This window comes from Nematolebias whitei, chromosome 1, assembly GCF_014905685.2.
Source record: "Nematolebias whitei isolate Nwh7 chromosome 1, NemWhi1, whole genome shotgun sequence".
In the NCBI taxonomy this organism is placed as follows: Eukaryota; Metazoa; Chordata; class Actinopteri; order Cyprinodontiformes; family Rivulidae; genus Nematolebias; species Nematolebias whitei.
The window spans coordinates 66769161-66781565 of NC_056498.1; the positions used below are offsets into that span (position 1 = coordinate 66769161).

Genomic DNA, 12405 nt, shown 5'->3' on the forward strand with positions numbered 1-12405 from the left:
TATATATATATATATATATATATATACTCTATTCCTATTTCAGTTTTTCACTTATTGCGGGGCTTTAGGGTACAGATCCCCTGCGATAAACAAGGGCTACTGTATCTTGTATACATTTAGATTTGCAGCAATGGTTGATTAACAGGAGATAGTCCTTCCTTAATGTTGTTGTGTTTGTAGATGGAGCGAGAGAGGAGGGACAGATGAGGTCCTAGGTTTCCATGGACGAGTTGAGGATCCAGAGGAGATGAGTATCGGAGCAAAGAGGAGCAGATTGTTCCTGGTTGAGCGTTGTTGTTTCAGGTACTTGTTTGGTTGTTTGCAGGAAGAAGATCTAGTCACAGGGAAGCTACGAAGAGCGAGGATGTCTTGGAAGACTTAATGAGGCAGGACATGGAAGTCACTGAAGGACATCACAAGTTAGTCAGACACTGCTTAGAAACAGATTTGGTTGGTGGTCCTTTAATTACCAGTAGGTAGATAATGTCCCAGCGCCGGTAGAATGTCTGGCAAGAGCTTATATGCTCAACAGAGCAGTCCTTCCCAATCAGAAGCAGGTGTGGAGTGGTGGCTGATCAATGATGGTTTGCAGCTGTGGAGAGAGTGAATGTTGCTGGAAACCTAGAAATCCTAACCCCCCACCCCCACCACAACCACAAAGAATCACCTCTTGGCGATCTCGTTCTCTTCTCAGGATGAGCTCTATAAAATGAAGAAATGAGCTTTCTAGTATAAGGGATCTGGGGATCCAAGGGCCTTCCTCTGTGCCATAGCCCTCCCAATCCACCAGGTACTGGAAACCACAACCCCTACTTTGTTCCTCCAGGAGGTGTCTTACTGTAAAGGCGGGCTCATTGTCAATCAGATGGGGGAGTGGAGGAAGGTTGGTTGGAGGTTGTAATGGACTGGTGGTAACTAGTTTGATATGATATATGGAAAGTGGTGTGTATCTTCATGAATTGGGAAAGTTGTAAACATACAGCAGAAGGGTTGACAATTTTAATTATGGGAAATGTCCCAATATATCTGGTGGCAAGTTTCCTGGGTGTGTCCTCTAACGTGATGTCTTTTGTGGAGAGCCATACCTTCTGTCCAACTTGGTAATTTGGAGCCATATTTTGGCATCTGTTTGCAAACTTCTTCTTTTGTTCTGCTGTCCTGGTTAGGTCCTCCTTCGTTTGACGCCAAACTCTGTGGCAACACCTGATATGGGGCTGAACAGAGGGAACTCAAACATACGTTTCTTGGGAAGGAAACAATGGATGAGTATAACCCACTGAGGCCTCAATGGGGGACTGACCCATTGCTGCAGAGGTTTGGGAAATGTGTGCATACTCAATCCAAGATAAGTGTTGACTCCAAGTAGAAGGGTTACTGTTGATTACACACCTCAGTGCGACTTCAAGCTCCTGATTGCACCTCTCTTTTTGACCATGGACTGAGGGTGGCACCTGGAGATCAGGCTCAAGGTTGCACCTAGAGCTTGGCAGAAGGCATTCCGCACTTGGGAAATGAACTGAGGACCTCTGTCTTAGACAATGTCTTGAGGAATGCCATGGAGATGAAAACCATGTTTGGTCATTATATGAGAGGTCTCAAAAGTAGAGAGGAGTTTAGTGAGTGGGTTGAAATGTGCAGACTTCGAGAACCAGTCAGTAATTGTGCAAATAATGAAGTTACCTTCAGACATTATAAAACCGGTGATGAAGTCCATAGCAATGTGGGACCAAAGTCGACTGTGGGATGGAGGAGGCAAGAGAAGACCTGTAGGAGGTCAGTTATTATGTTTGTTGCGGGCACATGTTGGGCAGGCTGAAACAAAATTTTTAACATTGCTGTGCATATTTGACCACCAAAAATGGCTTTAATAAGATGTGACATGTACCTTATGCCTGGGTGGCAGGTACATTTTGCAGTGGATCCAATCCAATCCACTGTGGATTCAATCATCCATGTGAAGAAGTCAAAGGAGATGATTGTGGATTTCAGAAGGAGCAAACCCCCCCCCCCCCACACACACACACACACACACAAAACATCAGCAGTGGAAGTGGTCTCACCTGAATGACAACCTCAGCTGAGGCAACAACACTACCAGTCTGATCAAGAAAGCTCATCAGAGATTCTACTTTCCCAGGCAGCTGAGGCGAGCTGGACTGGGAAGCTCGGTCCTCACCTCCTTCTACAGGTGTGCAGTGGAGAGCATCCTGCGCTCCAGCATCAACGTGTTGCATGGAGGCTGCACAGCTGGAGAAAGAAAAGCTCTGCAGAGTGGTGAAAGCTGCACAGAAGTTTGTTGGAGTCAGTCTTCCCACCATCACAGACATCTACACCTCCAGATGCAAGAAGAGAGCCACCTGCATCATGAAGGACCCCACTCACCCAGCAAACACACTTTTTGCCTTGCTTCCCTCAGACAGGAGGTTGCAGAGCATTAAGTGTAGAACCACTAGACTGAGGAACAGTTTCTACCTTGAATCTGTTAAAGTCGTAAATCCCTAACCAGTAAAATCACTATAAAAAATATAATAAAAATCACTGTAATGCCACATTAATTGGTGATATGCGACTTTATCTGTGCTGCTGATTATCCATGCTGCTGATTTCTTGCCTTTAAGCTGCTGTATTTATACCCTTTTGCTCACTACAGACTCATGTTCAGGCTGCTGCTTTAAATACCTTATTATTTTACATTATTAGTGTTTAGCGTATAGCTTAGATCCTTGTAAACTGTTTCTTTTTATATTATACTTTATATTCTTTTTTTGTGCCATTTTTGGGTATAACTGGGACCTTGGATACACAATTTTGTTCCATCTCATGTACCACATGTGATGCAAGTGACAATAATGAACCTTGAACCTTGAATCCAATGCCTTACGAACCACTGCAGTGGGCACAAGCATCTTCCCAGGAGACCCGGTGCCAGGATCTGCTTCAGTACTTTGCGCCTCTCGAATGTCCTTTTCAATGGGCTAGGATATGACTCCCACAGTACATGGTGCGGGTAGAATCCCTTCAGGAGCGTCAGGATCTTTGGCAGAAGAGAACTGGCGAGTGACCGTGTCTGGTTTGACATTACGTGAACCTGGAATATAGGTGATACGGAAATTGAATCTGTCATAAAATAATGACCACCTAGCCTGTTGGGCGTTTAGTCTTTTAGCCCCTGGATGTAGGCTAGATTTTTATGGTACGTCCAGATAATAAAGGGTAGTTCAGTCCCCTCCAACCAGTGTCTCCACTCTTCAAGAGCCAGTTTTATGGCAAACGATTCTCTTTTGCCGACGTCATCATTTCTTTCTGCAAGGGAGAAGCATTGAGAAAAGAGTGCACAAGGGTGTAGTTTTCCATCTTCAGATGCTCTTTGTGAAAGGACTGCTCCCACACCTGTGTCTGAGATGTTGACTTCTATGATGAATTGTTTTTTAGTATCAGGATGGGGGCTGTTGAGAAGAGCTGTTTTAATTTTAGGAACACAGTATTTTCTTTGGGAGTCCAGCTGAACTTTCGCAGCATGTTGTTTATTGTTTTTACACTACTTTACTGCATTTTTTATTGTACTTTATTGTTGTCTGTACTTTAAATGTCGCCTGTCTAAACCAGGTCTCTCTTGTACAGTTAATGAGTCCTTGCAGCTCATTGAGACTAACCTGTATAAATCAAGGCTGAATGAAAAAAAAAAAACAGCCAGGCGTGAAAAAGGTAAGTGATTTTATTTACAGGTGCAGTAGTTCAGGGCTGGAAGGGAAAAGGTACAAGGTGAGTGTCTTGTCTCGATTTAGATGGCAATGGTTGAATAACAGAAGATAATCATTCCTTACTGTTGTTGTGTTTGTAGATGGAGCCAGAGAGGAGGGACTGACAAGGTCCTATAGGTTTCCATGAATGAGTTGAGGATCCAGAGGAGGTGAGTATCAGAACACAGAGGAGCAGGTTGTTCCTGGTTGAGCGTTGTTGTTTCAGGTACTTGTTTGGTTGTTATGAAGGGACAAGATCTAGTCACAGGGAAGCCACGAGGAGCAAGAAGTCTTGGAAGACTCGAAGAGGCTGGACTTGGAAGTCGCTGAAGGAAATCACAAGAGGTTAGTCAGTCAGCCATCAAGTGAAAAGGAGGAACCCAGACCCAGACCAGTGGTCATTCCATATGTTGAAGGAGTATCAGAGAAACTGAGACATTTATTTTCTAAACACAACATCCTAGTGGCTTTTAAACCCCAAAATACATTACGGCAAAGACTGGTTCATCCCAAAGATCCAGTCCCCCGGCACAAACAAAGTAATATTGTGTATGCTGTTCAGTGTCTGGAGGGCTGTGATCAGTCTTACATCGGGGAAACTAAACAGCCACTGGCCAAAAGGATGGCCCAGCACAGAAGATCAACATCATCAGGCCAGGACTCTGTTGTCTACACTCATCTCCAGGCCAGCGGTCACTCTTTCAGGGATGAAGATGTTCACATCCTTGATAAAGAGGAACAATGGTTTGAGAGAGGAGTAAAGGAGGCCATCTTTGTGAAAAGAAACCATCCTTCATTAAACAGGGGTGGAGGCCTCTGTGTTCAACTGTCCCCATCTTACAATGCTGTGATTGCTAGTATCACTCACCCCCCTGTGAATAGTAAACAGCCATCAGTGTGCTAATGATCCATTGTTGGGCTGATGGTCCTCCTTGATTATGTGAGCAGATGGTTTTGGCTGTCAGCAGCAAACTGGTTGATCCACTCTGAGAAGGTGCTATTTATAAGACTGGGCTGAATACAGCACCTCAGACTGAGGAAGTCTCTCGGATGAAAGAAGAAACGCTTCTACAGTTTTTTTTTTTTTTTTTGATTGTCCAGAGGACCAGAATAAACTTTTTTAGATTAGTCAGACACTGTTTGGAAACAGATTTAGTTGGCGGTCCATTAATTACAGTAGGTAGATAATATCTCAGCGCCCGGAGAACATCTGGCAGGAGCTTATATGCTCAGCAATGCAGTCCTTCCCAATCTGAAGCAAGTGTGGAGTGGTGGCTGATCGATGCTGGTTTGCAGCTGTGGAGAGAGTGAGTGTTGCTGGAAACCCAGGAATCCTACACTTAGAAATTAAATGTAAAGATCAGGTCTCAAAATGCTAAATATTTTATTGTGTTGACCAGAAAAGCACAAACATCCAATCATTTCATCATTGACAACAATCAAACAACTAACTGACCTGTGTCAACGTCCAACTCATTCCTCCTGAACAAGAGGCATCCACATTACAAAAAAACATATTGTTCTATTATTAAAAATAGGTTAAAAAAATCCTCATTTTTTTTAAACTGTTTAATCCTTAGCAATAATGTAAATAATTATCAAAGTTTAATACTAAATCCTACAAACAGTGAGTTCAGCTTATTGGTCAAAATTGAAATCAATAATGTTTTATTCTTACTAAAGCCAGCTTGAGTTCCAACTAATTTTAATGTACATGCAAACACTATTATTTGCTAAATTTAAACTAACTTTGTTAACTTCTGGAAAGTCATAATTTCATCATTATTACAGTATCATGTACAGTAGGCACACAAAAAATCCATCTAACATCTCTTTATTTGTACGCCACCTCCTAATTTTCACTTTTCTCTGATGTGATCAGATAATATTGTTTTGTCTTTATGTTGCAGAGTAAGTGTGAACATGCTAATTCCAACACCATGGAAAAAATTGCAGAATTCCGATTAAGGTCATATTCCAGTCACCAGTTAAGCTGTATTCTGCGACAGTAAAATAAAAAAATTGCTGTAAGCCTGGAGGGCTTCCAGCAAATGATGCATAACATTATGCTTCTTCTAGCAGCCCTGACCTCTTTTGAACACTCAGTTTCTGTGGACTAAGTGGGGCGGAAAAGAAATACCCCTAAAATTAAGACCAGGGTGTTTGGAAATACCAATTCTCTTATGAATTATTCAGAGCAAGACCTGGAAATAAAACAGGGAGTCTCAGTTTTATTTATTTATAAATGTGTGCTTTTATAGTGATTCACACAGACACTGAAATAGACTATGCATGATGCATACTTAAAATGATCTGAAACAGATGATTTACCAAACTGCTTTATAAGCTCGCTGCTTCGCTAATTGCTTGTGTTTTTTTTCTACTTTAAATGTAATGGATCTGCCAGAATTGCTTTAGGCCACTTCTCATGCTCCCTCGTGTCTGCACAACAAGGCACCAAAGGGAAGCGGTGTCATTAACATGAGATCAATGCTTTCAAATCAGCTTGACTTGGATTTTCACTTGTTCTGGCAGTGGTGTAATTGCTCTCTGACCTCTCTGGTGAAGTCTGTAATTTCCTAATCACACTGTGTGTCTGAAGTTGTATATGTTGCATGTCTCCTTGGGCTTGGTGAGTTGTACATGTGGTATGTGCCAGCTCCTGAAAACGCCCCTGAGCAAAATGACTCTAAAGATGTATCTCTGCATAAATGAGAGTCGTTACAAATCATCCAGAGGCCAAAATAAATTTTAAATTGCACCGTAGTCCAGCCAGAAGTTATTTTAACAGTTTTGTGTAAACCTTGTAGATAAAAGGGGTTATATGACTCAATCATTGGGTATTGTGATGTACTGTGCAACATTTTATGACAGACTATCAAGTATTATTCAGATAATAAAATCTGTAGTGTTATGATGCATTCATAGACTGAGGCTAACACTAGCAGAAAAATAGAACTTGTTATTTCATGTTTCTGTCTAATAACATGTATGTGAGCTCATATTTAGAGAGCACCTCAGGTCTTAAAGTATTAACAACTGACTTCACCGCTAGCTTTAATCAGCAAAAGTAAAAGTTGGATGATAGGCTTGGAGAGTCAGTTTCATACTGAGAGTGATAATGAAATGTTTGTTCTTGCAAAGACAAAACACCGGGATGTCTTGGCCCAGCAGCTGGTTTTGCTCATGATGCATGCAGAGATGTAGACTTAAAGGCTTTATATTATGGCTATAAATGTCAGAAATTAAAACATTTTAAATGAAAAATTCTGAAATTGTGATCTATATAATTACATGTTAACATTTACCAGCATCTAATAGAAATATGAAGGCTTTCTAAAGATAGATATAAAATCTAAACCAAAAATACCATAAATAAATGTCACTTTGAGATTTTTCCAATGGATCGTCCTCTTCAGAGGGGACAAAAACCTCATAATTCAGCCATCCATGAAGCATCCAGTGTGTATGCGAAACAAATTTAGCCATGAATAGAGAAGAATAGACTATTGAAAAGCATTGTGGGTGCAGGTGCAGGTTACTGAGATAATTTGGAGGCAGGCCATTTTGAGAGGAGGCGCAGACGGCTGTCCTTACCTGCCTGCTCTCGACCCATGGTGTAGTAGCTTTAAATAGAAAAACAAAAATCTGTATTAAAAAAACAAAACAAGCGGATCTTAAAAAAACAGCTCATTATAAACCAGTTCCTTTGAAGCTAAATTACATTTAATGTATTGGTTTAAATTAGAATAAAAAATATCTAGTAATAATATTAATAATAAATCTTTGTAATAATGTTTTTCTGTAATTACAAATAATTTTTTCCCTCAGGTTGGTCTACTATTGCCCCACCGATGCTCGCCTTCCTCTACTGTTTTGCTCAGATTGGACTTGAGTGGACTTCTCACCCACCATGAGTCACCTTGACTTTACAGCAAAGTGAGAACCCCTGCTACCGGACACCTGGAACAACCTGCTGGCTCCAGCACCTCGTCTTCACCAGCCAGAGCCTCTGTGGCCAAACTGGCTTCCAGCCACCGAAAGTCTCCAAACGTGGCTGAAGCTCAGCTGCTTTCCACAATCTGCAGAACAGCACAAAGTCTGTCTGTAAGCTGAACCTCAAGGAGGAAGTTTCTCTCTTCTTTCTAGGAATTAAAATGAAAACTGCTGCATTTCATTTATAGAATAGACATTTATTGTTATTGCACCTAAATACAATGAAATTTGGGTTTGCTTCCCAGAGCAAAAGTAAAAACGGTATAAAACAAACCAACAACAAAATTAAATATACATATAAACAGTATAAAAAGTAATAATTACAGATTTTAAACACTCCAAATGTGCAACATAAACAGATTGATATTACCCGAGTTGACCCTTATTGCACTTATTCAGTTCTTATTATAGTTTTTGTTAAGTTCAGTAACAGCTAACTGATAAATCTATTTAAAACCTGTTCTTGATTGATCTGCACCTTTTCTCTGATGGTAATAGTTCAAACAGATCATGTCCAGGATGAGATGTGCCCTTTAAAATGTTGTGGGCTTTTTCTATGCAGCGGGAACTGTGTAGATCTTCTAGTGAGAGAAGAGGGCATCCCATGATCTTCTGGGCTGTGTTGATAACTGGAGCGCTTTCCACTGAGCCACTGTGCAGCTAAGATGCCACACAGTGATGCAGTATGTTAAGATGCTGTCTATGGAGCATCAGTAGAAAGACACCAGCAGTCTTTGGGTGATGTTGTTCCTCCTGAGCATTCTCAGGAAGTACAGTCACTGCTGGGCCTTTTTCATCAACTCAGAGGTGATCACGCTCCAGGTCAGATTCCCTTCAATATGGACTCCCAGGTAATGTTAGTCAGCTACTCTCTACACTGTCGTCACTTATAATCAGGGGTGGGACCACCATTTTCTTTTTCCTGAAGTTGATGGTCAGCTCCTTAGTCTTTCAGGTGTTGAGGAGCAGATTGTTCCCCATGCCCCAAGCAGTCAGTTGTTTCACCTTGTCCCTGTAGGCAGACTCATCCCCCCCACCCACCCCCACTGTGGTGTCATCCGCAGATTTAACTATGGTGTTGTTGTGGTGAGCAGGGGTGCAGTCGTGTGTAGAGGGCATAGAGAAGGGGGGCTCAGCACACAGCTCTGGGGGGCTCCGGTGCTGAGGCTGAGGGCCATGGATGTGTGACGTCCCATTCGAACTCTCTGACTGCAGTCGGACAGGAAATTATTTACCCATGTGCAGGTGGAGGGTGGAAATCCCAGTTCCCCCAGTTTGTCCACCAATTTGTTGAGGAGGATGGTGTTAAAAGCAGAGCTATAGGCTACGAAGAGCATCTGCAAATAGCTCTCTTTTTCTCCAGGTGAGACAGAAACATGGAGGGGTGTGCCTATGGCATCCTCAGTTGATCTATTTGGTAGATGGCAAATTAGTGAGGGTCAAGGTTTGTGGGCAGAGTGAAGTCATGTGACTCCTGACCAGCTTTTCTAAACACTTCATCACCACTGGAGTGAGAGCAACTGGCCAGTAGTCATTTAGACAGGAAATGTGGGGTTTCTTGGATATGGGGACTATTGTAAATGTCTTCAAGCAGGGTGGAACCATGGGCCAATGACCTGTTGAAAATCCTGTTCATGACTGCAGCTTCACCTTATGCCCTTCAACAGTGAAGGCAGGGTTGCTGTGGACTGTTGGATCCTGTTGTTGCAGTTCAAGTGGTCCTCAATCCTGCTCCTGTAGTATGACTTGGCCCTCCTGATGCCTCTCTTCGGGTTGGCTCTTGCTACACAGTAGCGTACTCTGTCACCTGACCTGAAAGTGTGATTTCTCTCCTTCAGGAGCTGTTTGACCTCACGGGACATCCAGGGTTTCTGGTTGGGGCAGACCTGGATGCATTTGTCCATCGACAGTGTATGCGGTTTTTAATGTGGCACAGTACACTCTCTGTGAACACCTCCAGGTCCAAATGTTCAAAGACGTTCCAATCTGTCCTTTCGAAGCAGTCCTGCCTGCAGCTGCTGAGAGACCCCATCAGGCCAGGTTTTAATAGTCCTTGTAAGGGTGGGGGCAGTTTTCCTGAGGGGGACATATGCTGGGGTGTGTGGTCAGACTGGCCCGAGTGTGGTAGTGGTCTGGCTATGTAGCCCTGCTTAATGTTTGAGTAGGCCTTATCCAGTGTTTTTGCTCCCCTGGTAGAGCACTTTACATGCTGATGGAATTTGGGGAGCACTGCCTTTAAGTCTAAATGATTAAAGTCCCCTATTCTAATGTGTACATCCTCAGGATACTTGCTGTGCTGGTTGCTAATGCTATCATGTAAATGTCAGACTGCAGAGCTAGCATTAGCATCTGGTGGTATGTAAACAGCAGTTATCTTGACCACAGTGAACTCTCTTGGAAGGTACTGTAGATGGTTTGGCATTTAACAGTCACAAACTCCAAGTCTGGGGAACAGTATTTACTGTTGTTTATAAGTTATTTAATTAACTTTTATTCTAAGAAACTGTAAAATACAGTGTGGGTTCTGGGTCTGTCTTGGTTATATGACTCTGATTTTAAAACAAAATTGCTCAGTGGAGCAGCAAACTAACATTTCATGTTTACTGCCCTGTTTCTAGCTTTCCTCCAAAGCTGTTTGATATTCAAAAAGGCCTTTTCCTACTCTGCTCCTGCAACCTGGAACACCTTGCAACAGGAACTGAAGCTGTCCACCTTCATTTCTTTAGGGGATTTTAAACATTTCATAAGGTCAATAGAAATGTCAAAGCAAATATGTTCTTGTTTTTAGTATTTTTACCTTGTTTGATGGCACATTGATTTATTGTTTTATAACTGCTTTTATTTTAACAGCATTTTTACTGTAGTTCATTGTTATTATTGCTTCTTGTTGTTCTGTACTTTATATGTTCTGTTTGGAACAGGTCTCTCATGTAAATGAGTCCTCGTGGCTCAGTGAGACTAGCCTGTATAAATAAAGGTTGAATGAATGAATTCAGAGGCAAACTGTTGGTGTAGGACAGAACAGCAGAAATCTGACCCGTTTTGCTTCTGTCATCAATTTCATTAGATTTAGCAAAACTACAATAAATGACAACACATGATTTAAAGAAGAAAAGCAAAAAATCTGAAATCTGTGGGGTAAAAAAAACTGAATTGGTTATGTTTATATTCCACCAAACTCATATTTTAAAAGGTTTTTATATTTTTGTTTAATTTATAGAAAAGAACTTGAATTCTTTGCTGCCATCATTGTGACTGTTATCACATATAGCATGTAAATTAAAGTGGCATTCTGAATTTTCACATCTGTATTTCCAATTTAAAAAATTCAAAAAGTATTTAATTTATTCTTTGAAGTCCTGGTTGATGGTGGTTAGCTCTGTCACATCACAGCAAGATGTTCTCACATTTAGATCCCAGTGTGTGTGTTCTTCCTGCTTTGGCACTCTGTTTTCTTACCACTGTCTAAAACGTGATGTTTGTTTTGTGTGTCTGTGTTGTGATGGACTGGTGACCCAGCGTCAGCCCCCCTGTGACCCTTTTGGCGGTGGACAGTAATCATTAGCTGCAGCCTTGGTTGCTGAATTTTGAATAAATATCCTGCTATACTGACAGTAAACACTTATACAGTAGTCCCTCGCTACTTCACGGTTCGACTTTCGCGGACTTGCTTTTTCACGTTTTTTCAAATTAAGAGTGGACATGACGCACAACTGGCTGATTGATGGATGAGCCACACGAGCGGCATGGAATGTTTATTTAAAATAAATTATTTTAAATGATTTAGCACTTTTGTGCAGCCCACAGGTGCAGGGAGAAGCTCCCTCTGCAGCCTGTCATGATCTCCACTCTCTGCCACCTGTGGCTCCCTGCCACCCACACATTTCTGCTCCATGCTGAAGCAGCTTTGTGAAGGGTTAACCCTTTGCTTTGTCTTACAACTTACAATTCCAAGTATTTTTTAATTATTTCCGAACTTCTGTGTTCAGTTGTTACAGTGTAATTGATCAAGAAGTACATTTCTGCTGCGTGCTGCATCAGCTGCGACGTAAAGGGTTAACCATTTGATGTCCTGCTGCGCAATATAAATTGTTTATTTGCACAGAAGGAGGGAGATTGAGAGTGAAACTCGAACTTGGACTACTGTATCCCTACTTCACGGTTTTTCACTTATCTCTGGGGGCGTGGTCCCCTAAACCCCGAGGTAAATGAGGGACTACTGTAATGATAAATAACATTCACCTTTATCCTGATGCATGCTCAATAATCCAGGTAGAAAAATCTAAAAAAGTTAAATCTGGTCCTCTGGACATTCAACAACAACAACAAAAAAAAAAAAAAAAATAAAAATAAAAAAAATAACAAAGCAAATCAACAAAAAAATGTAGAAACGTTTCGTCTCTCATCCGAGAGACTTCCTCAGTCTGAGGTGCTGTATTCAGCTCAGTCTCTTAAATAGCACCGTCTCAGAGTGGATCAACCAGTTTTGCTGCTGCCAACCAAAACCAGCTGATCACATGCTCAAGAAGGACCATCAGCCTAACGATGGATCATTACCACACTGATGGCTGTTTACTGTTCACAGAGGGCTGAGTGATACTAGCAATCACAGCATTGTAAGAGGGGGACAGTTGAACCCGGAGGCCTCCACCCCTGTTTAACGATGGAC

General features: G+C 41.8%; 1 protein-coding gene across 1 annotated transcript in view; it reads left to right on the forward strand.

Moving 5' to 3' along the window:
* The window catches only part of hhat (hedgehog acyltransferase), a 21274-nt gene extending 13578 nt beyond the window's left edge, over positions 1 to 7696 (forward strand). Inside the window, exons 10-11 of the mRNA XM_037697807.1 lie at positions 181 to 251; positions 7572 to 7696. Coding sequence (XP_037553735.1) covers positions 181 to 251; positions 7572 to 7657 — 157 coding nt within the window. The 3' untranslated portion in view covers positions 7658 to 7696. The remainder of the gene's footprint in view (positions 1 to 180; positions 252 to 7571) is intronic.
* Positions 7697 to 12405: the final 4709 nt, after the last annotated feature.